General features: G+C 46.5%; 1 protein-coding gene across 3 annotated transcripts in view; it reads left to right on the forward strand.

Annotated features, from left to right (window-relative positions):
- erfl1 (Ets2 repressor factor like 1) overlaps nucleotides 1-27,643 on the forward strand; it is a 90,468-nt gene that overhangs the window by 30,873 nt on the left and 31,952 nt on the right. For 2 of the 3 annotated variants that reach the window (XM_035634930.2, XM_035634969.2), the window contains one exon: nucleotides 21,763-21,939. In XM_035634930.2, the coding sequence (XP_035490823.1) occupies nucleotides 21,763-21,939 (177 nt within the window). Of the gene's footprint in view, nucleotides 1-17,080; nucleotides 17,203-17,329; nucleotides 17,998-21,762; nucleotides 21,940-27,643 lie in introns of those variants that run through there. The other variant, XM_047335098.1, reaches the window with a different exon arrangement.

Raw genomic sequence — 27,643 nt, forward strand, 5'->3', positions numbered from 1 at the left:
GTATGCCGATGCAGTTTTGCAACTATTTGACTATCAATTGTCCATTGTTGACTGATCGTGACATTTTGTTGTATCTATTTAGGCTTTTCTTCATTTCCGTTCTTTAAAGGCTTTTTATCTCACAGTTTAAAAATACATAAATATCCGATTGATAAACAACCTCAGTTTTTTTACACGTAGTGTTGTGCACTTCAAATATTGTTAATGTGGGAAAAAATGGGCAAAACCTTATAAACTCAGACTCAGTTGTTGTCTTAGTGCACCCAAGTGACCTCCCGATCAATTTGAAAAAGAAAGCAGAACTCGAGGTTAAATTTGACCTTTAAGTATATTCACACACACACACACACACACACACACACACACACAATTTGACTACAGTGAGTCACCATGAGCGAGCAGTCTGTGTTCACTTGACCTGCGTGCCTTTGGGTGGTAAGAGGAAAATGGGGCACTCGGAGCAAAACTCATGCCACATGGGGAGAACAAACAAACCCACAAAATCCACCTGGGTAGAAATTCAACACAACAACACTTTCTAGTTGCGAGGTGACAACATTAACCACTGCATTTTGGGAATGCTCTCAGAAGGTGAACTTCAAGTGGACTAGAACTTTGGCAGCGGGACACCATATTGTAGAAAGCATATCTGGCATTGCATTTGAGACATGCTCTTGCTCGTTGGATGTCAGTGCTATACGGACAAGGTGTTGTAACGTCACCATTCCCCTGTAAAAGATCTAGCGCTTGTTCTCTTCGTAAGCCTATTTATTGATAGATTTTTTGGGTCTTTTATGAAACCAATGACAAAAGAAAATGATCCGTCCCTCACTCGGCAGTCTCCGGTTGTGCCATCGTAGGTGTGCGCGACTCGTGAGTGATTTATGCGCGTGTGTAATTGAGTGTTAATAAAAAGTGTGTCCGGAGCTCGTGTAATTGTGTGTTTTCAGGACCCACCGCGTGTGAGCTTGTGTGTAATTGGGTGTTATCGATGTTGTGAGTGTATGTCAAGGGTGAAAGAGCGAATGGACAGGTTACAGTGTGATTGCAGTTTGGAAAGTGCCTTTAAAAGTTGCTCTTTTTTCCAGCCTTTTTAAAATGGGGACAATTTTTTATCAATACTGGGTTTTTTTTCATTCCAAGGTGACTTCTAAGTAAAATGATTAGTAGGAAACCTACATAACATTTTTTTTTGTGGCATTTAGGGAAGGTGCAATATCAAACGCCTAACGAAAAACTTCAGTTAGTTACCGGCACGTATGAGTGGAATGAGGTTTGGTGAACAAGGACAGCATATGTATTGTGTAATTATACAACAGTGTGAAGAATAGGTATGAAAAATATGGATAATTCAGTATTATCTTTTCCATATAGTTTCAATATGTGTAGCAGAATAGGGATATGTATGTGTGTGTATGTGTGTGTGTGTGTGTGTGTGTGTGTATAGTGTGGTATGGGTGCTGTTTAATTGATGCGGGCTGGCCATCGATCCCTCCCGCCCAGCCTAATGAAGGCCTGATTGGTTTGTGAGGGCTGGCTGGTTCTGCTTAGCTGCCTCTGCCTGCTGCCCTGGCTGCACACACTATAACTAATACACACACACACACACACACACACACACACACACACACACACTCAATTCGGCATCATTCTTTTCTTTCTCTTTCTCTCATGCTTTGTCTCCGTCTTAACATTTCGTCTCGGACTTTCTTTCTTTTTTGCCTTACTGTCTGCGACTCTCACCAGCTCTTTCTCGCGTTTGCTTTTTATAGTAGTGTTTCCATTCTCTGCCCTAAATGACATCTGAATGTCAGTGTGCTACACTTATTGACCATGAAAATGCATTTTTTTGGGGATGGATGAACACTCTAGCCCTCCGTTAGCTGTAATCCTCGTGGGCTCTAAGTTGACCCAATGTGTAAAAAATCTTGGCCCGTGTTGATAGATTTGGAGAAACGTTGCAGCTGTCAAGTGTCAATACAGTGAATATCGCCATGCCAACATCTTTCCACGTGTAGCTATCCAACAAGTCCTGTTGAGGTATGCGAGTCGTCCTTCACTCTTCTCTGACACGATTCGGGTCCCGTCTCTCGTCTCCTTCACCGTCTCTGTGGTGTCAGTGTCTCTGTCCGCCTTTATCCGTCAGACAGCTCGCAATCGGGTCAGTCAGATGTCGCCGTGCTTCTCCTGTCATGGCAGTGCCCATAAATGTCTTTTTGTGTCACGCAGCTCACTGCAGACACAGGTATTACACCGCCCTGTTAATGGCTTTGTCAGATGGCCTTTTCACAGAGCCAGTCACGAAGACAGACAGGGGACTGCTATCAGTCTCTCTCTCTGTGTGTGTGTGTGTGTGTGTGTGTGTGTGTGTGTGTGTGTGTGTGTGTGTGTGTGTGTGTGTGTGTGTGTGTGTGTGTGTGTGTGTGTGTGTGTGTGTGTGTGTGTGTGTGTGTGTGTGTGTGTGTGTGTGTGTTTTTCAGTCACATGCATCAAGACTTGTTTCAGGAAATAAAAGGCCGCCCGAGTGTCCGCCAGAGTGGTGTATCAGCAAAATTCCTCCGAGTGGCTTTTCAATCAGGCGGCACAACAGTCGTTCCTGTCTGTCCCCGTCTGTCATGTGGCGCATCATCACACTTAATCAGTCTGATATGTTATTGTATGAAAAGACAGTTGCCTTGAAAATTGTACACGCACACATACCACAGACATACACATGAATGCACTCTTTTTTCGCACCAGCGGTACTCCCACCACAGTGTCGGTCTGAATGTGCATCATATTTTTCTTCAGAATTACCGTCAATACGTTTCGGACATCAACATAATGGGTCAGGTCATAGTATAACCAGTAGACAAACATTCATCATGAAGCAGCACCACCCTCTGTGGATTGGTGATGTTCTTTTTACTGATACATACAAATGGATGTGGTTTTGTTTTTTTGTCTCTTCAGTTCCCCTTTGAACAAAATAGTTAGATCTTTTGAAAACTATCCTCGGTTTCTCTGTTTCGAACCAGACACTTGTAGAACAGTTAAAAAAAAGAACTTCATGACATTGTAGCTTTGTGTTGTCAACAAGACATTTCTGATCCAAATTAACATTGAATTAAATCTACTGTCTAATTTAATCTGAAAGTATTGATGCACAATATGCTGCGGGTTTCCCTTTTCATACCATTACGTTTGAATTTGAAGGACACATCTGACTTTATGACCTCCAAGGAGGTTATGTTTCCATCGCAGTTTGTTTGATTGTCTGTCTGTCTGTTAGCAGGATTACTCAAAAACGTACAGGATGGATCTCCATGGAGTTTTCTGCAGGGGTGGGGCATGGCCTATAAGGAACAACGTCATTACATTTTGGAGCGTATCGGGGTTAATCGGCTGGAGTCTGTATTTTTTATTTTCAGTTAGTTTTACTTTGGCGAGATAGGACTCCCTGGCAGGTCTAGGTCTTTACTTTAAATATATATATTGTATTAGTCCGTCTCTTAATAATTTCTGAATTCCCTGCTTTGTGTGTGTCCTCAGCCCAAAGTCTAGTGGCTTCTTAAAACAGCTTGGCCACTACGACAGTAAGTAGTAAATTGTTTTCGTTGTGGACTGTTTTAAGTGCCAGGTTTATACATATTTAGTGTGGCATTGTGGCTCATTTATGTGTTCTTGACCGTTTCTGAGCAGCAATGAAAATCTTGCAAACGGGGAAAAGAGACATCAGGCCTTGGCTACCAGCAATAGTTTGTTAGGAACAGTTTGCTGATGGTTTTCGTCTTTTATTTGGGATTTGTTGACAATAGGAATACAGAATATCGACAGCGGTGTCCTTAAGGGGCAGCAGGGCCTCATAAACAGTGATGGAAAGCAGACAGCACAAGACCTATTCCACACTGTCTGTGTAAAAATTCCACTGTAACAGTGGAGGCACATTTCAGCAGTTGCAGTTTTGTGCGAGCAACAGTGCATTGATCAAACTGCGTTTCAACCCCGCGGTGCATCTTTATTTCGCGTCTGTCCGGCTGGCCAGGTAGCCACACACCTCTGGCCTCATATACATCAGCCTTCACTTCGCCATGCCTTCGCCAAACACACACACACAAACAGCGTACACCGGGATAAGTGGTGTGTGTTTACAGCTTGTTCATTTCCACTCTCCAACTCTCGGCAGAGGAAAAGAAAGGGGGGGATGAAAAAAAGAGAGAGAGAAGGGTAGAAACGATGGGGAGAGAGAAGGGGCTATCGGAAAGAAGAGGGAGGGCTTGCGGGGAGTGTTTTTGTCCTGGAGAGAAATAGCCCTCTAGGTTGTAATTGGAGGTAGAAAGAGAGGGAGAGGAAGAGAGTGAGGGAGAGGAGCGGAGGGAGGAAGAGACAGGAGAAATTGCTTGGCTGGGGCTGTGTGGGATGATAGTGTTTTTGACAGGTAAATAAGGCTGTGATTGTCGACAGTTACACTGCACCTCGCTGACCCCCGCGCACACCGGCCTCCTCCATCTATATTTCACTCTGACACACATGCTGACTCTCTGCCTCTCTGCTGTGTCTGCTGGCAAACACACACACACACACATACACACATGCATGCTTGTGCACGTGCGTGCAAAGATGCTGCCGATATCATAACTTGAGTTTTTTGTTCATAATAGGTGCACGTGTTTACAAGTATATTTAAAGTTCCGTCAAGCGACACGGGACTAGTTACTCAACTTTATTTATTTTATTTTTTCAATGGACAATCATTTGACTGAACATAGAACACGGAACATAGAGATGCAGCTGTTTTCAGGAAGTAAATTATCCAGAAGCAACAGCGAACGCAACATGTTTCCTTTTTATATACTTGAATAACAATAATAGGAATCAGGAACTACACCTTCAAAAAAAAAGACAGTTCATTCGACACCTCTGTGACGCAGAGCATCACAAATGTAGTATATAGGTTTTATTGCAATATTGAATTGTATTGGCCATGTGTTTAGTTTATCTTTTTTTTTTGTCCACCTATAGTATCTTCTCCTAGATAGATAGATAGATAGATAGATAGACTGCTGCTGTCTCTGCAACAGCACCAGTACAATCTCTTCTTCCTATCCCCTTTTCCCCTTCCTTCCATCTTCCCATTCTCTTTTATCAAGTCAACAGCCGTCTCCCCCCCTCCCCTCCCGTCTGCCCTTGCCTCTCTCCTCTCCTCTCCCCTCCCTCCCTCCCTCTCTCACTCCCTCGCTCCCCCCCCCCCCCCCTCTCTCACTTCAATCTCAAGTGTTTTCAATTTTATTCTAGAGTGGAATTAACTACCCCCGATGTCAAATTGCCGACGAAATCGATAATAATATCTTTACAAAAGAGGATATTCCAGTCTCTCGCGTCGGCTTTTGAAAAATGGAAAATTTAGCCGAGATTGATTCATTAGTTGACACGTTATAGGACGGTATAAGTATTGATCGCGGCCTGTCATGTCCCATCTCGGCTAATCGAAGCTGAGGCGCTCTGTCGATGGGCGCATTTTTCATAATTCCGTCGCCGGGGAGAGAGAGACCAGCCGGCAGAGGCGACTGCAAGGCACAGGGAGAGAAAGAGGAGAGAGATGGGGGGCAGGAGAAAGATAGACGGGGGGAGAGAGATGACTTGGGGGGAAATAGGTAGGGGGCAAAGAGTGGAAGAGCGAGAAATAGAGTGAAAAAGAGGCATGGGGTAAAAAAGGCGGAGAGGGGAGAGGGCGGGCTGGTGTGGCTGCGCGTGTGCGCGCGCCCGCAGGCGCGTGGCCATAACGCATCTCCGGCCCAGAGGCCTTGGGGTGAGGCAGAGAGGGGAGCCACGGGGAGGAGAGGGTATGGCAATGGTGCAGGTATCGGGGCGTAGATAATGAATGCATCAACTAATTAGAGTCAAACGGGGGAGATAACGAGGTGGAGGGAAGTCTGAGGGGTGGAGAGGCGAAAGGCGGCGGCACGGAGGGAGGAGAATCAGGGCGACAACAGGGGGAGCGAGGGTTTTAATAGGGCGCGAGGGAGAGATGGGAGGGAGGATGAGGGAGACAGGGGGGGGGGGCTCGAGGAGAGGAGGGTCGAGAGGGGGGGTGACATAAATAGAAATTGAATGGCTCGGGAGCGAGCAGCGAGAAGTTCTGAGGCGGAAAAAAAAATAATATATATATATATATATAAAGAGGAGTGATAGAAGACACAACGACAATGATGGAGAAACTTTTGATAGTTGTGCAATTCGTTTGGAGAAGAAGAAGAAGAAAAAAAAGAAAAAGTTGGTGACTTAGCGAGTCCGAGAGATGCTGCCACTCATCTGGCAGTCGTGTCACGAGCCGCACAAATCCAGGGGCCCCCGTCAATCAACCACGCGAGGTTGTTGTGTGTGTGTGTGTGTGGGGGGGGGGGGGGGCTCCGTTGTTCCCTGTTGGACACAGCGCACGGGTTATAGGTCGCCGCGTTGCACGAGGACTTAGACACGCGTGTCTAAACGAATGCTAAGGAAAAGGGTATTTGCTGACCACCCTATTTGCAGCCTCGCCAAATTATAGCTGCAATGACCCTGTAAGTTTTCATAAATCAAATGACGCATCCATTCGTCCACCCTGCTAAATGTCTTCAGTTCGGATGGGTGTGGTCTGGACAATGAGCCTTAAAGGTTTGACCTTGCCAGACGTGGATTCGTCCACGATGGAGGTGAACAATTCAGTCCAGTAAATGCTTCTCAGAGAATAACCCGTGGCCAAAAGCGTGTCGTGTGAACTTCCATAGTTTGGTTGGGTGCGACCTCCTGCAACTTTGGCAACGATTCTCGAATGACTCTCAGGACCGTTCGTCTGCCACAAATGGAAAAACGCTGCCCGGATAGTTCCGCAGTCAAACCAGCGTAACGTGAGGCCAACCTGTCATGCAAATGGACGTGTTGCTCCGGAGTGGTTGGCACATGTCCGCGCTACACGTTGTGATCATTTCCCCCACACGTTTGTGTCCGTGTTTGCGCACAGCACATTTTTAATAACAATAAAAGTGTCTTTTGCAGGCATGTAAGTGCGGGAAACCAGACGCACAGTCAGATGCGCTGAAAAGGATCCATCCATCGTCCCTGGTGAAGCTCCGACGAGCCCGCGCTCCAACATCCAGGGGAAGTGCAACATACGTGCATCTCAATCCCATAATTGATTCTGATAAACTAACGCGCACGGTGCGGAGGAAGTCCTCTTGCACTTGAGGAGAAGATTGGCGAGTGCGCCGCGGGGGCCGCCCCCCTCCCCCTCCCCCTCCCAAATCAGCAATGATAAAAGTGGAGCTGAAATGGGTTGTGGGATGGAATCAGGAGAAATGAGATACAGCAAATTAGAAGAGATTGGCCTGATGGACTTGGATTAGAAGGAAAAGAGGTATATGGGGAGGGGATGACGAGAAAAGGAGCAGAGTGAGTGAGCGAGTGCATATGTGGAAGGTGGGGAGAATTGGAGGGGAGGGTGGCTGTTGTGTTGTGGGGGGGGGGGGGGGGTCTCGGTACTTGGCAGTCTCTGGGTATCTCAGGTTCTCTCTGGCCGGGAAAGCGGTCGATATTTAATTGTTATTGCTAGCATGGAACGCACGGAAGCGGGGCCTGTACGAAAATTTCTCATTTATTTGGTATTCTTGTTTTCTCTCCTTTTCCTCCCTCCACCCCCAACACCCCCCTGTGCGGGGCGAGGGGAGGTGTGTGTGTGTGTGTGTGAGAGCACCGGGGGCAAATGGAGAAAGGGGATGAGATCCTTGGATGGGGATGAGGTCGTTGCATGAAATCTGAAGGGGGGGGGGGGGGGGGGGGGGACACTGCGTCGTCACACTCTCCCACTCTTCCCAAGTTTAGTTTCTGTCTCTAGACACATCATATACCCCCCCCCCCCCATCACCTCCACGCCGCCCCCTCCCCATCACACCCCCCTCCCCCTCGTCCAAAATGAAAAATCCGTCATTTTCATCAAACGTCCAACCAAATATTATCTACACTCCATTCCCAAAGATCGAATCTTATTTAGAGGCGACGGGATTCGCCATCTGTTTTTTCGAATTTCATTCCTGCGTGAACTTTATTTCCCCCCGACTTTGGACAAAATTATAACCCGATCGATCCGCTCTCTGGCCGCCACCCGTCGGTGTCTGCGCCGCGCGCGGGTCAATCTTTCTGCCTCGCGTCCGCGGGAGACACGCGCAGGCAGAACAGTCTGCGCAGACGATAGAAACTTCAACGCAGTCCGGTCGGTGTGAGGCGGAGGTTCGGGCTCAGCAGCCTGTGGTCCCCCGCCCCCCCTCTCTCCTCCTCCTCCTCGTCCATCCATGCGCCCGGATCTCTCTCCTCCGCACTCTCTCCCCATCACACCTGCCTGTTTCTGCATCTCCCCCCCCCCCTGTAGACTTTGCGTTCAGTGATAATGTGAACGACATCACACCATTTTCGGACAGTATCAGGTCGCAGAGGAGTCACTCTTTTTCTTTTTTTCTTCCGGTCAACTTTTTTTTTCGACAACAACTTTTTCCTGTGCGCCGCCTCGCTCGTCTTGACCCGTCTTCTCCCCTCTCTACGGGCGCTCTCCACTCACGTTACCACTCGCAGGTCATGTCAGTGTAACTCTTCACCAGTGTAGTTTCACGCAGGAGGGAAGGATGCGCGGTTCGACTCGTTAAACTGCCCCGATTACCATCAGTCCCCCGCGCACGTCGACAGGATTCCCAGCGACCCGAGTGGGAGCTACCGGTCAGGTCAATGAAGGTGCGCCGGTGAAGGTAAGCGTCCTCCTTTTCCCGTTCTGTTACTGACATGTGGCATTAATAATGGAGCCACGCGTGCGAAATGAGATTCTCGTGAGATATATGATGCACTTTGATGCGATGGAAACACGCGAACCTCCTGCAGAAATTGATTGATGTAGGCGGCGAGTACACGCTCGTGCGCCGGAGAGTTTTCTCGAGCAGCGCGCAGTGCGCACTGCGTCTCTCCCTGCAAATAGATCGTCAACAACCCCCCCCCCCCAAAAAAAAAATATGTATATATATATATTCTGCCCTTAGTGTGAAAAGGCGTTTGTGCTTTGCATTTGCGATTTGTTTCCTTTATACTGCTGCTGCACCTGAGACTGAGACGATAAGGAGGAGAGACACACAGGAGAGGAAAAGTGTAAGAGCGGCCGGGGAAGTGGAGCAAGAACTCGGGCAATGAGGATGTTCACTTGTAAAAGTTGTCCAACTCAAAACGTCGCAGGTGGGCGTGAGGGTATTTCACCCATTTCAGTATTTGATAACTTGTGGACTATTTGTAATGTGGACTGATGCCTCAGGTACTGTTTATTTAAAGGTGAGCATAACCATCCAGGTACAGTGTGCTGCACTCAGCTGTACAATACAAGTGCACTCCTGCGAACTTAGTTGTGGTCAACATTGTCAGCTGCTTTCACTGGTGCACAGCAACATCTATCTAACAAGGTTACCTTCTTAATGTCCCATATAATTACATCAAGTGTGGTCACATTTAACTTTGCGGATGCAGGGATGAAAGGGATCTTGGCTCAGCATCATGTCTTGGTGGCCCCCCCGGGGGTAGTCCGCCCAGTCTCTGTGATTGTGCAGGACTCCATCCCCAAACACTCAGAAGCACAGAAGTGAGACACGGAGCTTTGATGTCCAGCTCATATACTCGTACACTCTGCAGAGCTGCCTACTTGATGCAGAGAGAGCGAATTTGTGAACTCGTATGTTTGGTGGAGATTATGTTTGCAAGCTTTCGTGTTGCGTTCACATCAGTAAGGGAACGTACCCGAGAGGTCAAGGTCAGATTGGCTCTTTCACTAACGTGCGGCTAACATCCTTGAGCACTTTTGCCGTCTACATCTTTCACGTCATGACTCCACCATTTCTGAGACCACTACCGCACTATCAGTCTTTGAATTCCGGCAGCTGCGTTTACATCCTCAGACACTGACTTGTCGAAACTAATTGAATACCGCAGCCTCGCTCACAAGTGTAAACTGCTTCTCTCGCTCTCCCCCCATTCACGAATCCTCTCCCCCACATACAAGGTGCAGAAAAAAAAGCCTCCTCTGGATACTGTCAGCATGACCTTTTCATTGATTTTGAGTTCATGTCGCACGAGGTAAAAGAAGAATGATTCCTTGTTAAACTGAGATGACTCCAGCTGTTTTTTTTTTCTCCCTTTCTTATTCATAAATCAAAATCCAATGTGCAAGCGTGAATTTGTGCGACTCTCCGTATACAGGGGAAATGAGTAATGTCATCTGTGTCTGTTTTAGTCAAGCAGTGGGAAATGTCAGTCGTTGACAGTGTAGTGTGACGCTGATGCTGCTGTTGTTATGTAGCACCACGATGATCAGTTATCAGAACAAACGGTTTGCAAAGCACTGAGAGTGCCAAATCTGAAACATCAACATGAATATGTATGACAAAAAATATATATTTTAAACTTAATCAATGACAGTCACAAATTACATGGATCCGTCCATGACAGTGTCATGGTGGCACCACAGATCATGTTGGTTTATATACAGAGTAGATCAAAATTTTCTCCTTGAAGCGTTTAAAATAGCAGAGTAGCCTTGCTCAAGCAATTGTAAACTAAATATCTCCCATCAATCAACGGATCTGTTTTTTGGATTTCCTGGGAGAACCTGGACATCCAATATGTTCCACCAGCACTAATTCATTCCTCACTAAAGCTGGTAGGAAGATGTTTACTTCCCACTGCAGTCTTGATATGTTTTTTTTCTTCTAAATCCCTGCAGTTTTCAAGTCCTCCTGAAAGAACCTCCTGTAGATAATTTGTTCATCAATACCAGAGTTTTGTGCTTATTCCAAACCACATTGTATCCGTACCCTCTGCGTGAATCTCGGTTCTGCGAGGACCCGCTGCAAGGGGAGCGTCCCTCCATTGATTAGGTATTAGCTTGCACCACCTCCAACGCCCAGCCACTTGATTGCAAACAAATGCTCTATTTCGGAGGTATTCAAACGACCACGGTGCACGGGGAGCCAATATTTATAGAGGCTTTAACAGGTTCATTATCGTCAGCGGGGATGGTTCCACCGGGGGCAGAGGCGCTCGTAAAGAGCCCCGGCGGAGTTAGTCCCCGTCCACAGAGCGTTTTGACAGTACAGTCAATGGCTCCAATCATTCCTCATCTGCTTTATGGTCACACCGACGTTTATCGCCGTTATGGGGTTAAAATAAAAGCATTAATGGATGTGAAGGGCAGGGCCTCTGTCGAGCGCAGTGCCGCATCTAATCATGTGTGTAAAGTCCATAATCCACTCGGTGACGATACGCGTCATCCCTTTTGTTTTGCTTGTACATGCACACTGTTGCTGCAAGGCGGGTGATGAGCGGAATGCACTGATTTCATTCAGTGAAATGTGAAAAACAATCGCTCTCATGAACCCAATTTATTAACAATGATTTGGTCTTGAGATCTTCATTGTGCGAAAAAAAAAATCTTATAGACATTAAGTGTAAATTTGCCACGGTTGTTGTCTGGTTATGTGGAGGGAGATTTGTGGTAAGATTCAGTGAAACGTGCCATATCGTTATCTGTAGATAACGAGAATACACGTTCTCTCCTCATGCACAACACAGATCGTTTCTTGATGCCGAATATTTTTTTTCAAACTTCCTTAAAAACAATGTCACGTAAACTCACTTCTGTAACTGCACTAAAACCTTACGTAAAATACTCTGATTTTAGTATGAAAGCATCCAAATGAAATGTAGCTTCTTCTTCGCTGCTCTTTGTCCTGCTGTCTGCGCTTATTTATTTTGTCTGTGCATTGGTACATATTTAAGCTTTAGAGCTTGTGTCCACTCGTTTCTCTCTCCTTCCTCCGCTAAATCATCATTTCTTTTTTGCGTTCCCCACAGTGCCTCATTCAGCCCCCTTGAACTTCTTTTTGAATTGTGTCTGTTGATTAAACTACCTATTTGTGTTCCCCACTTTTCTTTTCCCCCATCTTCCACCCAAAGCAGCTTTCCATTTAGACCGCAATACCCCCATGTTTTGGAGTCACTGACCCCCCTCGGCTCTCTCCTCTCCCTACCCCGTCTCCCACTTAACCCCATATTTCACAGCTGAACTACGGCTAATTTCCCCCCAGTCCCCCCGAACAGCGCTCCCTATACTGCTGGAGCACGCTTAATTACCCACAATTAAAGCCAACGCTAACGAGAAAATTGCTCCGTTATGAAATGACTTCAAAAGGACTAGACTAAGTAGAATGGATTGGAGGAAAAGTTGGGTGGTAGCCTCGGGTGGCACGGGAGAGCTCCTCTGCTGTGTTTTCCCCCCTCGAGCTGTCTCAGTAGAAAGCAGCATAAGCAAAGAGTCCGCTGGCAACACCCAGAGCTGTAGACTACAATATTCAACAGCTAAACTCGAGTGTTGGCACTGAAACAACCGAAGTATTCGCCTCAGTAATGGAGGAGAGTGTGTTTGTAAGCTTGAGAGCTTAGTTTTAAAAGGGAGGAAATACTTTGGTTTCCAGTTTGGTGTCTTTTCATCATTTAAAAATGTGCAGTATGTCTGGTGTGTGTTAACTCTCATTTCATGTGTCTTACATGAAGAAATATACATCGCGTTTCGTGACGACGCAGCGAAAACGCCAGTGTAGCAGGTGTGACCGATGGATTTTGAACGGATTGCCTGCACTCTGTATGAAATGAAATTATGGCCGTTGTCCAAGCTGATGCTTATTACATTTCGTCTATTGGAAGTGGCAACCTGTAATCGCTGTACAGTACATGTCATGGTCTTTCGAAGTCCATGAATAATAACAGACATATACCACATTACCCCCTGCAGCATGTGCAATATTGTGACCAAGATGAATTTCGTGTTCAAGTGACCTTAAACGAAGTGTTTGGGAAAACCATTATTTTGCAACACGACAAGTTAATACAATTACTTTAACATTTTGTGCAAAATTGTAAAGGGTCACCTTACCCAAATATATATATATATATATATATATATATATATATATGTATATTTCTCACTTATCTCACGAAGGCAAATATTTTTGTTTTCAATTCCACAGATTTCAAAATGTCTGTCTCTGAAATTCCTGCCTCTACTCTAGTACAATGGAGGTGAATGATACATCAAATTCAACTCATCATGTGGGAGATGTGAACGTGTTTCTCTCAGAAGCACAGAGGAAAAGTCAAAGAACCACCAACAGCATTTGTCCTCTTGATACTAGCTTTATATAAATGCATGGCAAAGATGGTGTAATTGATAAAAAAGCTTGATGTAGCTTGATGAAATGGAGCCATTGGCAAGTCCAAATGTCTGCCACGAAAAATGTAGAGATATTTCATTCTGGACAAAAGTTACGGATCGACAGACGTCATTAGCATCCATAGAGTTGTGCCACAAACGTGGCAAAAAAAAAATCAATGGGAACTCTTTTTCCAGAAATAAAAGTCCTCGTGGGAACTATGTTTTCAGTTGAAATGGTTCAAATGCTGTTCAAGGTCTCACAATGCGGTTTAGTGCATCTTGTGTAATCAGGACTTAAATCTGCGAAGACACGCGGCTGTTGGATTTTTATAACGCCTGTTATTCATTGCTTTTAGCACCAGAACTGAAATTCCATCCACTGTTTTGGGGACGGAAAATACAAAACTTAGTGTGACCTGATTTCTTGAGCCACATTTTATCCTTCTACACATGAAGGTACCAACAGATCAAACCTTCCTACGTTTACAACGTTAACGCTCTGCTCACGAACATGTTCTTACAACATGACGACGTGTTCTCCCGAATTTATCGCTTAAAACGGTCTCAATGCTGAACTGAGACATCAAGAAGTGTACGAGTGTATCCGGCACTATATACCTGACCACAAACCCCATTCCCTGTCACCGAGGAAGAAGCCGAGCCTTCCGCACCATCACCCCCCCACCCCCCAACCTCCCGACCCAATCCAATCTACGGCCGGCAAAATGAAACAAATAAACACTAATTTGGATTATTTACGTGCAGTTTACACCACATGACGCGAGGTTTGAGAGGGAGGGAGAAAAAAAGCTATATGGTGGGTGGATAATTGTAACAGTGGTGGTAATAAGTGCAGCAGCTACAGTGATAACAATTAGATTTGATTTCATTCGAGAATGCCTCCACAGCTGCTCCCCTCTCACCCCCTTAACCCCCCTTTTCCCCTTTCCCTCCCCTCCCCCCTCCCCCCTCCCCCTTCGCTCCTCTCCCCCTAGATTAAAGTGGGTGTGTTAATTCCGTGGTGTAGCGATCGAACAGCTCTGGCAACAATGGGAAATGGGCTATTGATCAGAACAGCTCAGATTAAGACTAGGCAGTGGAGCTCTTTCTTGCTCTCCTTCCCCTCCTTTTCTCTCCATTTCCCACTTTCTCCTGCCTGTCTTCCTGTCTGCCCTGCTCGTGTCACCCCCCCCCCCCCTGTGTTCCCCTCTTCCTCTCTCTCTTGTCTTTCACACCTGCAAAGAGGAAGAAAGAGTCTTTGCATGTAGAAGAGTGAAGACTTCCTCGTCCTTCCTTCCTCCGTTCTTGCTCGCACAACTCCCGCTGCTAAATTCTGTACCGACAAGGATCTCCTCTCTGAAGAATTGCAAAGCATTATTTTGTAGCTTAATCAAATCCAAAGGATCCGTAGACAATGTGTGTTGACCAGAGACCATAGTGTAGAGAAAAGTCCTTTACCAGTTCATAGTGCTTCAATTTGACATCCGTTCGCATGAGATTTGATATCAATCAATCACATGGAGGCCCCCGTGTTGTGCCACAATTAAAATCCGCCCTATCAAAATAGCCCTCATACCAAAATTAGCTGTCATGATCGGGCCGCGGGACAGAACACATTGGATTTGCATCGAATAGATATAAAACATACCAAATGTCAGGAGACAGCAAATCCATACAGTGAAAAGTGAGCTCAGAATCCCCCGCTCTACTTATATTAATTAACTTGGTCAATGGGGATGTGATAGGTCAGTTATTCATCCTCTTGCTGCACCTCCCCACTCTGTCACACATACCTCCCAGGTGTCAGAGGTTCAGGCGCTCCATCTGCTGAACAGAGATCAGCGGGGGGGGGGGGACACACACACACCCTCGATGGTGGATGTTAGAAATGAGCTGGTCTGAGATCAGTGGTTAGAGGTTACTGACATGTTTCAGTGTGTCTGCATCAGCTCATGCCCTTTTGGTTTTTAGAGGTGATATACACCATTGGAACTCGCACAAACACACACACACACACACACACACACACACACACACACACACACACACACACATCGTACGCATGTACACATACTGACATGCACCAGCAGCATGCACACACACAAACACACCAGTGGTCACATCAATATTGCCATGACCCTCAGGGGACTCGGAGTATTGGCAAAGCTTTCATCTGCAGAGTGTGTGAGAGAGTGTCTGATGTCTCCTGCTATTGACACACACACACACACACACACACACACACACACAGACAGACAAAGCCTTGCATACAGAAAGAAAGAAAGAAAAAATCACACAAACAAATACACTCTGGGTGTAGCTGTGTGCAAGCGTGAGCCCAAAAAGAATCAGGCCAAGGAGTTGGGCAAAGTGTCAGCTGGAGGGGTTAACAAGCGGCGACGGCCCTCATCAGCAGTCGACACTAGAGGGCAACAAAGAGGTGCCTGGGTTGTATCTGCCTGTGTGGTGTGCCGCTTTGGCCTCGACCGTTGCCACGATTCACCAGTACTACACTTGCATTCAAAAAATGTTTGGTTCCAAACATCATGTTGTCCCATTTGTTTCATCGATACATAGCGCTGATTCAAATCAATTCTTGGATTTGAGGCAGGGCAGCAATTGATTATTATTTTTCGCTTAATCTGCTGGTTAGTTTTCTTGATTGGGGGATCTGACGTTTGGTCTTTAAAATGCCAGGAAGTAGTGGAAGAACGTCCCCCTCTCAGTTTGCAAGAGCCCAAGGCGACGTCCTCAAATCGCATGCTTTTTTTCTCCTAACCAAGAGCCCAACACCAAAAGATTCCCCAAAAAAACAAAACTTCTTCCACTATTTTGACCTTATTCAACTGTCAGACTTAACTAGTCAGCAGCTAGATGTCCAGCAGAGATAGAGCAGAGCCTTTCATCCTTCAATGTTCAACCACCTTTTCCTTATCCTCTCATCTCCTCTCCTTTTCTCATCCTGTCCTCATCCTCTACTGTCCTCGTCCTGTCCTCTCCTCGTCCTCTCCTCATCCTCGTCCTGTCCTCTCCTCGTCCTGTCCTGTCCTCTCCTCATCCTCTCCTCTCCTCTCCTCGTCCTCTCCTCTTCCTCTCCTCTCCTCGTCCTCTCCTCTCCTCTCCTCGTCCTGTCCTCTCCTCTCCTCTCCTCTTCCTCTCCTCTCCTCGTCCTCTCCTCTCCTCGTCCTGTCCTCTCCTCTCCTCGTCCTCTCCTCTCCTCGTCCTCGTCCTCGTCCTTGTCCTCTCCTGGTCCTGTCCTCTCCTGGTCCTGTCCTCTCCTCGTCCTCTCCTTTCCTCGTCCTATCCTCTCCTCGTCCTGTCCTCTCCTCTCCTCTCCTCGTCCTCTTCTTTCCTCGTCCTGTCCTCTCCTCATCCTCGTCCTCTCCTCTCCTCTCCTCGTCCTCGTCCTCTCCTCTCCTCTCCTCGTCCTCTCCTCTTCTCTCCTCGTCCTGTCGTCTCCTCTCCTCGTCCTCTCCTCTTCTCTCCTCGTCCTTTCCTCGACCTGTCGTCTCCTCTCCTCGTCCTCTCCTCATCCTCTCCTCTCCTGATTCCCTTGTCATAGACTCCGGTTCTCTGCACTCAAGTGAGTTCCATTGGTTTACCTAATTGATTATTAAGTTGCTGATTGGGGATCAATTAAATAATTAAAGTTTGTTAAGGGCAGAGTCAATTTACTGGCATGAGAGCCGGGGCTTATTCTCCTCTATACTCTGTGTGTGTGTGTGTGTGTGTGCGAGTGCGAGTGCGTGTGCATGTGCATGTGCGTTTTTGCGTGTGTGTAGGCCTGTGTGGGATTTCCATGCAGACAGTTGATAGGAGTCATGCTATTGAGTTGGACACAGATAATGAGTTTCATCGTAACGTGGATCTTGTCTGCAGGGGCGTAGACTAGAGGAGAAAATGTTGACAAGCGCATCGAATTTCTTTTTGGTGAAGAACCAAAGCCAGGCTGACAGGTGGGGCTCGACCTCCAGTGAGTGGCGTTTTAGGCTTCCTTGAGAAAAGGAACATATTGTTCTGACTATACATATAGTTTACTCTACTTAAAGATATAGGAAACTGCTGTGATTCCTCTACTTTCAGACTTGAATCCTCGCAGCTTTCCTGGGCACCAGAATCTCCTTGAGGGGGTCGGTTCGGCTGCTTGTTCTGTGGGGATTTGCTGCATGATTCAAGTTGAGTATCCTTTGGGGTCAACTCGGCGATGGCCCGGGAGGTGGGACAGGGGACGCAGGGGCAGGGGCTCCTCTTGTGACACCAAATAGAGCTATAGAAAGAGACATCTCTCGCACACTCACACACGTCATTACATTATAAAACTCTCTCCCTCACACACAAAACCTCATATATGAGACACAGGAGCGGAAACGGGTCGAATCCTACTTCAAATTCTCTTTCCTCTCGGCTTGTCGACCGGGGAAAACAAACCGACCTGAGGCACAGCGAATGGGGATTTACTAATTAACTACTTACACACACACACACACACACACACACAGACACACACAAGGAGAGAGAGAAAGAGAGAGGAAGAGAGACCTCCTCTCCTCGCAACACCCCCCCCCCCCTCCTCCTCCCTCTTCCCTCCTTCCCTCCCTCCCTGCGTCTCCTCCCCGGGTTCAGGTTGGTAGTGATGCTTCCTCTCCGGTCGCTGGCTCGCTGCGCCGTCAGAGTGAACGCGTGTGGATAGACTGGTCGCACTCGAGCCGTTGAGAGCTTTAACACCGCTTCCTGAAAATAAAAGACTGCAGGTATGTTGTCCCCCTTTTTGCACACTTTATTAGCCTACATATTATATTATCTTTTCGAATTATCGTAAACGTTTTGTTTGTTTGTTTTTCCTGTCGAGAGAAGAAACTCGAGAAAGTTATGATTTGTGTCGTTTAAAACGTGTGTCGCGATCGATCTGTGTTGGCGATATCAATTTTATTATTGTTCATTGTTGCAGTGATTTTGCTGTTATTGGATTTCAGTTATGTTTTGCCTATTGCCTATTCTGTTTGAGTTTGAGGATTGCGGTGTAAACCCGTCACCAAAAAGTTGGACCGTGCGTAATTTACGCGGGCTGATATTTAGCGCTATATTTTGGGATTTTTTTTCTTTCTCCTCCTCTTTTTTTGGGAACATTGTGGAAGTTTTAGAGGCTTCACTTTCATCCTTTTTTAGGGAGCTCACACACACGAACACACACACACACACACACACACACACACGCACGCACGCACGCACGCAAGTAAACATGGTTTTGGCGCGCGTGTGATCAGGTGCGGAAGTCTCGGCTGTATGCGGGAGCGCTTTGATGCGCTCAGCTGCCGGCGTTGGCCCGGATTAGCCCCTGAGTGTCTCCATTTGTTCAGGCGCCCAGCGCTCACCTTCCTCCGCACCGCCGTATCAATCAGTCAATTAAACAGCCGCTAACACGGCGGGCTGCAACCCCCCCGTGCGCGTGTGTAAATGACCCTGTCTAATTTACTCTTATAAAGCGCGCGCGTGTGTGTGTGCAAGAGAGAGACGTATGTTTTGTGTCCTGCTGCTCGTGTGCTCTGTCGGATATATTGGGATGTAATTGCGCGTGCTATAATATACTTTTCATAAATGTATTGTTGCCACCGGAGGTTCATTCATTCGAGGATCACCAACCTGTGTTTTCAAAGAGTTTTCCTGCACCAACATTTTTTATATTTCAGTATTTTCCACACAACCCCCCCCCCCCCCCCCCCCCCCAAAAAAAACAAACCCAGCTAGTGTCTGTGACCGTCCGTCAATATGCTCAGAGTTTACCCTATACAGGAGTGAAGCCGGTGATGTGTGTGTACGTGTGTTTGTGCTTGTGCGTGTGTTTGTGCGTGTGCGTGTGTTGTCAGACTCGCATGGGAGTTTGCTTCAGAAGTGTGGTGCATCGATACAGTGCGAAGTCAAACTTGAAAAAAGAAAACAGATTTGGAATAATCTCTGTGTGGAATCGCTGCAGTCTCTCCCTCAGATATTTTTTTTAATTTTTTTTATTTTTCCTTTTTTAGGTGTTTACCCTCTTACAACTTTGATGCATATTTATGCGTGCCGTGGGTGAACTCCATCAATTATTTGTGCCTGTATATTTCCAGATAAACAGTGTTTCTAAATCAATACATGCATGTAACTATTGCAGATTAAGAGATCGATCAATGGATCCTCCCTAACCCCAGTCAGTGTTGTGTTGTTGGTGTTGTTTTTTCTTCTTCTCTGGCGTCAATTATTCACCTCTAACTTTCCACACAGCACCAGTCTTCAGTGAAGTTTATAAGATACGGTGTGTGTGTGTGTGTGTGTGTGTGTGTGTTTGTGTGTGTGTGTGTGTGTGTGTGTGTAGTGCGATAGGTCAAGTTTGGAGGCTTTAGGTAAGAAGATTTAATTCGCAGTTGGCAACAAATTAATTTACCCACGTAATAATAATTACAATAACGATAATAATAATTATTATTATGATGATTTGTTTTTCAGATTCATGGAGTAAAAATATAAAATGCTGAATTTCAAGTTTATTTTTCCGTTCTATTTGAAGTGATTTATGTTTTGGCCAGCCCCGGTCCCGTCCCCCGCTGCCTGCTCCAGGACACTTCGTCCTGCCGCTCTTCTCTTCTCTTCTCTTCTCTTCTCTTCTCTCTTCTCCCTCCTTCGGAACTTCCAGGCCAACGTGTTGAACCTCTCCTCTCCGGTCCTTCGTATAATCAGATTACTGCGCTGGTTTCGTGCCGCCTCTCGCCGGCCGCCTCATCCGTCTCTCTGCTGTCAATACCCAGGTGGAAATATTTCCGACATTAAATGGCATTCGGGGAAATTTTCTCCCCCCACGTCCCTCACACCCCCCGCCCCCCCTCACCTCTGCACGGCTGCCTTTGAACCAATTAACCCTCCAATTACATTTGTTATAATATCAGCTATTCAACGTTGCTGCTTGTAGCTCAGGTTTCTGCAGGTAAAAAATATTAGTATTTCACTGATGACACCATCTATTTACAGGCATAATAATTACTATAATTGCATTATTAATAATTATAATAATAATACATTTAATCGATTTTAATAACAGCTCATAAAGCAAGCAGTATGAAACGTATTTTCATTTCAGCCAATGGGCCAGTTCTTACATTACTATTATTATTATCATTACAATTATTGTTATCAGTGTTATTATTATTATTATTTACATGATCTCTTTATTTAGAAAATAATGTTATAATCATTATTATTATTAACAATCATGGTCATATTTGAACGAATAATCTCAAAACTTGATTTCGAAAAGCATCTTGATTTGAAACTCTTGTCATATTCTTGATAACCATTTTAGAATTAATTTTGCACGTCTTAATATATTTTAGCGTTCATTTTATTAAATATAGTTTTTGAATATGAATAAATATAGGGAACAAAATCCTGGCCTGTAACCGAGGTTCATATTCGTAATTCACACGCAGTCACTTATTCTCCAAAGAAAATAAATATATTGCTGCTTCGTTTTTTAAAACCTGTGTTTCTATTCTTTTCCTGTTAATTGACTTCATAAAGGTTATGATAATCTGGTCATACATTCCGGTTTGTGTGAGATTACTTGGGTTTTTATACACTCGGATTGTAACTTTTTGGATTCTGGTCGTGGTTCTTTGTCGTGGAATAAAAACATTTTGAGATGAAACCTCCCTCGTGTTATATATTAACTTTTCTCGTTCTTCGTTTGGGGGAATAGACTATTGACTTTCTTTCGTTCGACCTGTGCGGCGGCTCTCGCCTCCCTCTCATTCGGAAAAAGAAACTTGTGACAGGTTCGAGAGGCGGGTTTTGATTTTTTTGAAAATGCTCTCATCCTTAATGTGTTGTCATCTGGAAAGCAATTTCGTCTGATCAAAGTGCGGCTAGTTAGTGCGGTCAATATCCTCTCCAGCAGGCTCCCTCGTATATCGATAACGAGGCGGCGGAGCCTCTCGCCGAGCTGCAGCCAGGGCCTCTTGTCCGCGCTCTGCGCGCACACGCACCCGGATACGTCCCGCGCGTAAAAGAAGGAGCCATAGACGTCTCAGGAGCATCCAATGTAAATACAGCAGAATTATAAAATAAGTCGCTCCGGGGATTTTGTTGGGGGAAAGAAAATCTCAGAGACGCCAACTCGATTGCAGTTGCGATGAGGTCATTTCACAAACATGTGCCGTGAGTGGAGTTAGATGATAATGATTTGTCTCATAGAAGCGTCGCTCCCCGCCTCGCTCCGTCTCCGACACTGTACGGCAGTCGAGAGTAGATAAGATGATTGATCTGTGGTCTGTGGGGCAGCGGGGGTCCCCCGGGGTCCCCCCCCCCCCCCCCCCCCCCAGGACCGGCTCCGTCCTGCTGGACCAGAGCGTCTCCCGACTTTATTCTGTTCTCATCATTATCATTATTATGAAAGAGGGACGATGTTAACAAGCACTTGTCCGGTATAAGGAGGATGTTTTTTGGGGGAAATTATAATTTTTTTTTATTAATTATCTGTTGTTTTTCAGTGACGCCTGTGTGCAGAGCGACACGGGCACTTCCACCTCCTCCCCCCTTCCCTCCCTCCCTCCCGGGTCGGAACAAGAGCCGCAGACGCAGCCGACTCCCGAGTCCAGGCCGAGAGACAGCGATCGGGCTTCGGCCTCAGGTGCATCTCTGAGGCGGAGGCGACGCGGAGGGTCCAGGTGGGTGACCTTCCTCCTCATCTTCATCGTCTCGCACTGGTTTCCCTCACAGCTTTTTCTCGCCTCCACTTTTCATTTAAAGCACGTACACGAACGACAGAACATAATAATAATAATAATAATAATAATAATAATAATATTCTGAGGAGCTGATTAGCTTAGTTAAGGTCAAAGTGTTTTCTGATCGGAGGAGCCATGCTGTTGATTTAAGAACTGAAGATCGGAGTTGTTTGTAGTTTGTCCAGGTGGGCAAAGAAAAAGGGGACATTTGCCAGTTGAGCTGAAATTTTAGAAATTTTCCAAGAACACAGTTTCAATTTTCAGTTATATATCACTGCTTCATATACAATCTTTGAGACCATCTCAAAGTGACTCACAGGGCAACAGACATAAAAACAATCAAAAAAGACATTTTGATTGTTATACTTAAAAATAATATTCTTTGCTCATATACTCCTTTTATCAGCTTTGGAAGCATTTTCTTTAAAAAGCAATTCTATTGTTTGTTTGTTTTTGAAAATGTGCTCTTGAAAATGTGTTTGCGGAGAATCAACGCAGACCTGTCCGTGTGTGAATGATCTAAAGTGTCCAATTTCTCCATGCAATAGCCCTCGGCCATTACCGATCACGTGCTCGATTCTCCTCCAGCCAGCCAATGTGTGAACTCTTCCTCTGGCTCCTCTGTTCCCCCCTAATTCTTCCTGTCTGATATTAGCCCGTTGGCACACCTTAAAATTTGTGTTTCATTATTCAAGACTCATTACTATTTACTGGTAGACCTTTCTGCCTGTTACACTCTGAGCCTATAGGGCAATTGAAGGACTCCTCTGTATCGCTCCCACCATCTCCAAGCCTCGGCCCTCCCTCCCTCCCCCGCTCATGTCCCCCCTCTCTCCTGTGGCCCCCGTACCCCGTGTCGTCTCTCGCCGCCACACCTGGTAACTACAAACTTGTACACAACAATAACAGCCAGATGTATCCATCTATCTCTCTATCTCGCCTGTCGGCAGTTAGTGGAGTGGCTGAGAGACTTGCAGGCGTGAAAGGTCAGTTAATCAATGGCGCACAATTTGACAAATCCCAGCGAGTCTTATCATCCTCACGGGCGTTTAGGGCCGAGAGGAGGACCACCGAGATAAATGCTTAATCCTGACTGCACTGTGTGTGTGAGAGAGAGAGAGAGAGAGAGAGAGAGAGAGAGAGAGAGAGAGAGGGGGAAAGATCGAGAGAGGACGAGCACAGGGCCGCTGTGAAGCAGATGGGCATGCAGACAGTTTGGGAGGTGGTTGGGGGTGAGCTTTGGTATAGAGTTGGGGAGAGGAGATTATAGACAGAAGGAGACATGGGAGTGGTCACAGCCAAAGTGGAAGGCGAACAAAATGTGCACCGCATTTGGAAATGACGGGATCCTTCTTTTCTCCGTCCCAAAATCCAAAGAGCGGCGACTTCTTGGCTCTCAGATCATTGAATTGGCATCGGGCCAGACAGGCCAGGCACATACCTTCTGGGCTGACGGGAATCCACGGCTCGCTCTTGATTATGGCTCTGCTGCTGCTGTGTGTAAAGTTGAGAAAAACCTGAGGAAAACAAAGGTGTATGAGTGGTTGAATTCTCCTGTGGCATGTTAGCCCGCCTGCAGCAGTGTGCAACCAAGAGGAAAATGAGCTTTTGTCCACAAGGCTGGCCTCTTTTTTTCTTTTTTTCCCTCAGTTCTGTGAACTGCAGGGGTTTGGAAGGTGGCACAATCTCTCTGCCTCAGTAGTAGAACCTCAGTTTGCCACCGTGTGACTTGTTTTCTACTGCACTCTGATGCACTTGTTTTTGGTTATAATCCCTTTAAGGGTAAATATCAAAATCATGTCATTTGAGTGTGGTGCAAGTGCACTTGCAAAAAGCACATGCTTTTTTTTCACATGGGTATGAGAAAGCTGCTTGAGTAATCACACAGACAGACGCTCATGTCCTTTATCTCCATCTCAATACTAGTTCAATGTAATTCGATTGAGATTAGTTGCACTGGCATGACAGCAGAGGTCTAGTATTGCCAAAGCACTTAGGAGGCAATGACAGGACCACATCGACATGCGCAAACACATACACAACAACCTGCGAATGGCCAACCTAGCAGAGACTTACACGCACACACACACACACACACACACACACAGTGGAGAATGGAGAAAGTGACAGCCGAGTCCAACGGGGTTTGAGCAAAATCTCAGGATGATAAAGTTAAAGAATAATAGAAAGTTGTCGAAAGAGCGCGAAAACAAGAAGAGAGAGAAATTTTGAGGGGACCCAGACGAGGACCAGCGCTGAAGCATGACATGCGTGTCCAGAAATATGGAGGGATGGACTCGGGGACAGAAGAAGGAGGGAGGATAAATGGAGGAAGAAGAAGGCAGAGAAGGTGATGGAGAGCTAAGCAAAAAGAGGTGAGAGCTGCCGAAAGAGGAGGACGGAGAGAGATGGAGTGAGCAGGGGACAGGGCGGAAAAGAGAGAGGACTAAAGATAAAGGGAGTGAAGGAGGGAGGCCAAGAGAGGATAACATGTATAAGAGTGATGTATGAGAAGAGGGAAGAGGAAGAGATTTACTAGCGGAGAGATTAAGTCAAGTTGTCCCCGGTCAGTCATTAATCCGATTTAAGAGCAATTAAGGTGAGACTGATTCCTTCCTAGAGAGAAAGAAATAGATGGAGAGGGTGAAGAGAGGGGGGGAGAAAAGGAGGAGACAGCGAGGGGAAAGGAGAAAAGAGTGCTTGAGAAAGGTGGGGGCATGAAACAGGTGTCTGAACTCCTGATGCCAGTTAGTGGACAAAATTGGAGACAGTGAAATACAGTAACACAAACAGAAAACGTGTGACATGTGGAGTCAACTCTCACACAAATATCACAGCTTCAAATGAAATCCACCTACATATGGAGTAGGAAGACTTGGTTAAGGTGATTGGAGAAATATTTTTCATAATGTGGTGCAGAAGGTATTTGGTCACAATTCTTCTCTTGGTTCCTCTGTCCTTCCAATAATGGACAAACAAACAAACAGACCGTGGATTTCCCCGCGAGATCAGGATCACACAGCTGACAGGAGTTTAACGTGAAAGCACCGGTGAGATTATTCCTGCGAGAGTGGACAGAGGTTGTGAAGTGGAGTTTTTTAGGGTGGAAGAAGAGTGGTCGCTGACCGCTCGTCAACGTGAGACAGGAAAAGGGCAGAGAGGAAAAAGAAAAGACAGAGATGGAGGGTAAGGGACAAAGTGGACGGATCTCCTTTGAATGAAGATGAAAAAAAGAAAGCACAGAGCCCCCCCCCCCGTCATCCTCATCCTCCTCTTCCTCCTACTCCAACGAACACCTCCAATCCCTGCTTCACTGTGCTCTGTTGTTCCAGATGTGTATCGGGGGTCCGGGGGTCGACAGAGAGGTCCCACCACTGCTGTAGCATTTCTATGTCTATTGGGAGATGGTGGTCCTGATAGCCCGGCCGTCTGACACGTACACAACAGTACATAAATCAAACGCGCGCATACGCGCGCTCGCTCCATTTATCTCCCACTCAGCCAGTGCGGTGATAGCAGCCAACTCTGCATAGAGTCGGGGCAGAGGGAGAGGTTGTGCTCTGTCTTGTTGAGTTGGAAAGTAATGGGTAGCTTTAAAAAGGTTTTACTTCTGCCGCTACCATCTCCATTGTTCGGGCCCTTGTCGTGTTTGTGCCTCTTTTGTCTGACGTGCTCGAAAAACTGCGTATTGCACGCTAGACCGCGTCCGTAATTGCAGTTCCACATAACCACAGGACAAGAGTGTGTTATTATGAAACCTGTTAAGGCAAAGAATGAAGCAAATTGAACACCAAGGTCATAGATTTTTGTTGTTCAACATTCTAGACAGCTGAATGGAAATGGTTTTACATGATTTCATTGAGTCGCATCAAGTGTTGGAACACATTAAAGCCGCTCACCGTCGTAGGGAGAAGTACCTCATACACATTATTTCATTTCATTTTCTCACACTGGCGTTTCTCCCCACCGAGATTCTCTCTGTTTTTCTGCGGCGCATCTATTGCAGTTTCTACCAATCTGTAGCCCAATCACAAGTCCCAGATTGAGAGGCCATTTGGCTGCTGTTGACAGGAGGGAGCAGCTATTGACAGGGCCCTGCCGGGGAGGCGTGTCTCAGGTCCCACGTCCAAAGCGTTTGTGGCGTTTAATACACTGTAGCAGTGGTTCTCGCAGCCCTCACCCTGCATGCTACTGCCATAGGGATCAATATGCACTGGGTTAGAGAGAAATGGACCATCTGATGCACACTCAGAGAGGGGGGTGAGGGAAAAGGAGTGAGAGAGACCGAAACAGTGGGGAGGGGTAGCAAGCGATTCCAAGGAGACAAAATAGGGGGAAAGGTTTGGGGGGAAAAGAGGAGATGTTGAAACCAAAAGGAGGAGAGTAGAAGAGAGGAAATGATTAGAGGCACATTTGAAAAGAGGTGGAGGCAAAGCGCTGCCCGGCGCGGAGAGAAAGTGGTCAGCGGTTGAAAGAGACATTCAGTTGGGAGAGAAAACAGATTGGAGTGAACGGGGATAGACACTGAAAAAGAGGAAGACTCTAGACACAAGGGAGGATACACAGGAAAGGAAAAAAGACATAAGGGAAGAGAGAAGTGGGAGATGGGAAGGGAGAGGGGGGTCGATGAAAGGAGGGATGGGTGGGGGGGAGAAAAACAGAGCGAGGGGTGTGCGGGAGAACTACGAGGAGGATGGGAGGGGAGGGGGGTAAAATTTCCATCAGGTTTTCAATTGGGGCAGATCAATAGTGTATTAGAGCTCACCTTGACCCCGTCTCTCCCCCCTTCTCCCCGGCCCAGCACACAGGCCAAGCTACTCTCCCTCGCAGCAGGGGACGGAGAGGGGGAGAGATTGCATTATGGCCTCCCTTTCTCAGACCAAAGTGGCAGAAAATGGCACAATAAAAGCGAGAGCGGACAGAAGGAACGAGGAAAACTCACAAGTCGCGGCAGGCAGAAACAGTGAGAGTGAGAGACGAGGAGTATGAGAGAGAGTGGAGTGAGCCGGGCGCTGGACGCCAGCAGGTGTTGACACACTTGTTTGGACGGAGATTTGTCAGAGAGGAAACCGGGTTGGGCGCCGGGGCTCGTGCGTGCGTATGAGCGTTTGAAGCTGCCGAACCGAACACATGGACGAGCTCGAGCCGCAAGTCATCCACACAGAACACATGGATCCATACGAACACACTCGGAGACATGGAAACAGTCTCGTGGTGCAAATCTCCTGCGGGGACTGTGTGTCCGAGTAGCACAGTGTCCTCCACTCGTGCTGGTCATTGTGTCTGAATGTAGAAACTGCTCACACACACGCACCACATGCAGACACACGTGCGTGAGTCAGATCTCATGGGATATTTCTAGTTGCTCATCTATATTTTTCTGCTTTGCTTGTGTGATATTGTCGAAAGATTTTGGGCATTATACACTCTAACTTCGCTACACGCAACTTACACACATAGTAATCGAGAACTGAACTTAAAGCTGCATCAAACCTACAGACACGTGATGTATTAGTCCAAAAACTACATCCACATCAAATCTATATCCATTCAGCACATAACGATGTCCAGTCCCATACAGTACAGTAAGGGTACACAGGCTGTCGTCTTACTTCTGAGTCCTCCGACACTGACGTTCTCACAG

The sequence above is a fragment of the Scophthalmus maximus genome, chromosome 1, assembly GCF_022379125.1.
Source record: "Scophthalmus maximus strain ysfricsl-2021 chromosome 1, ASM2237912v1, whole genome shotgun sequence".
NCBI classification, from domain to species: Eukaryota; Metazoa; Chordata; class Actinopteri; order Pleuronectiformes; family Scophthalmidae; genus Scophthalmus; species Scophthalmus maximus.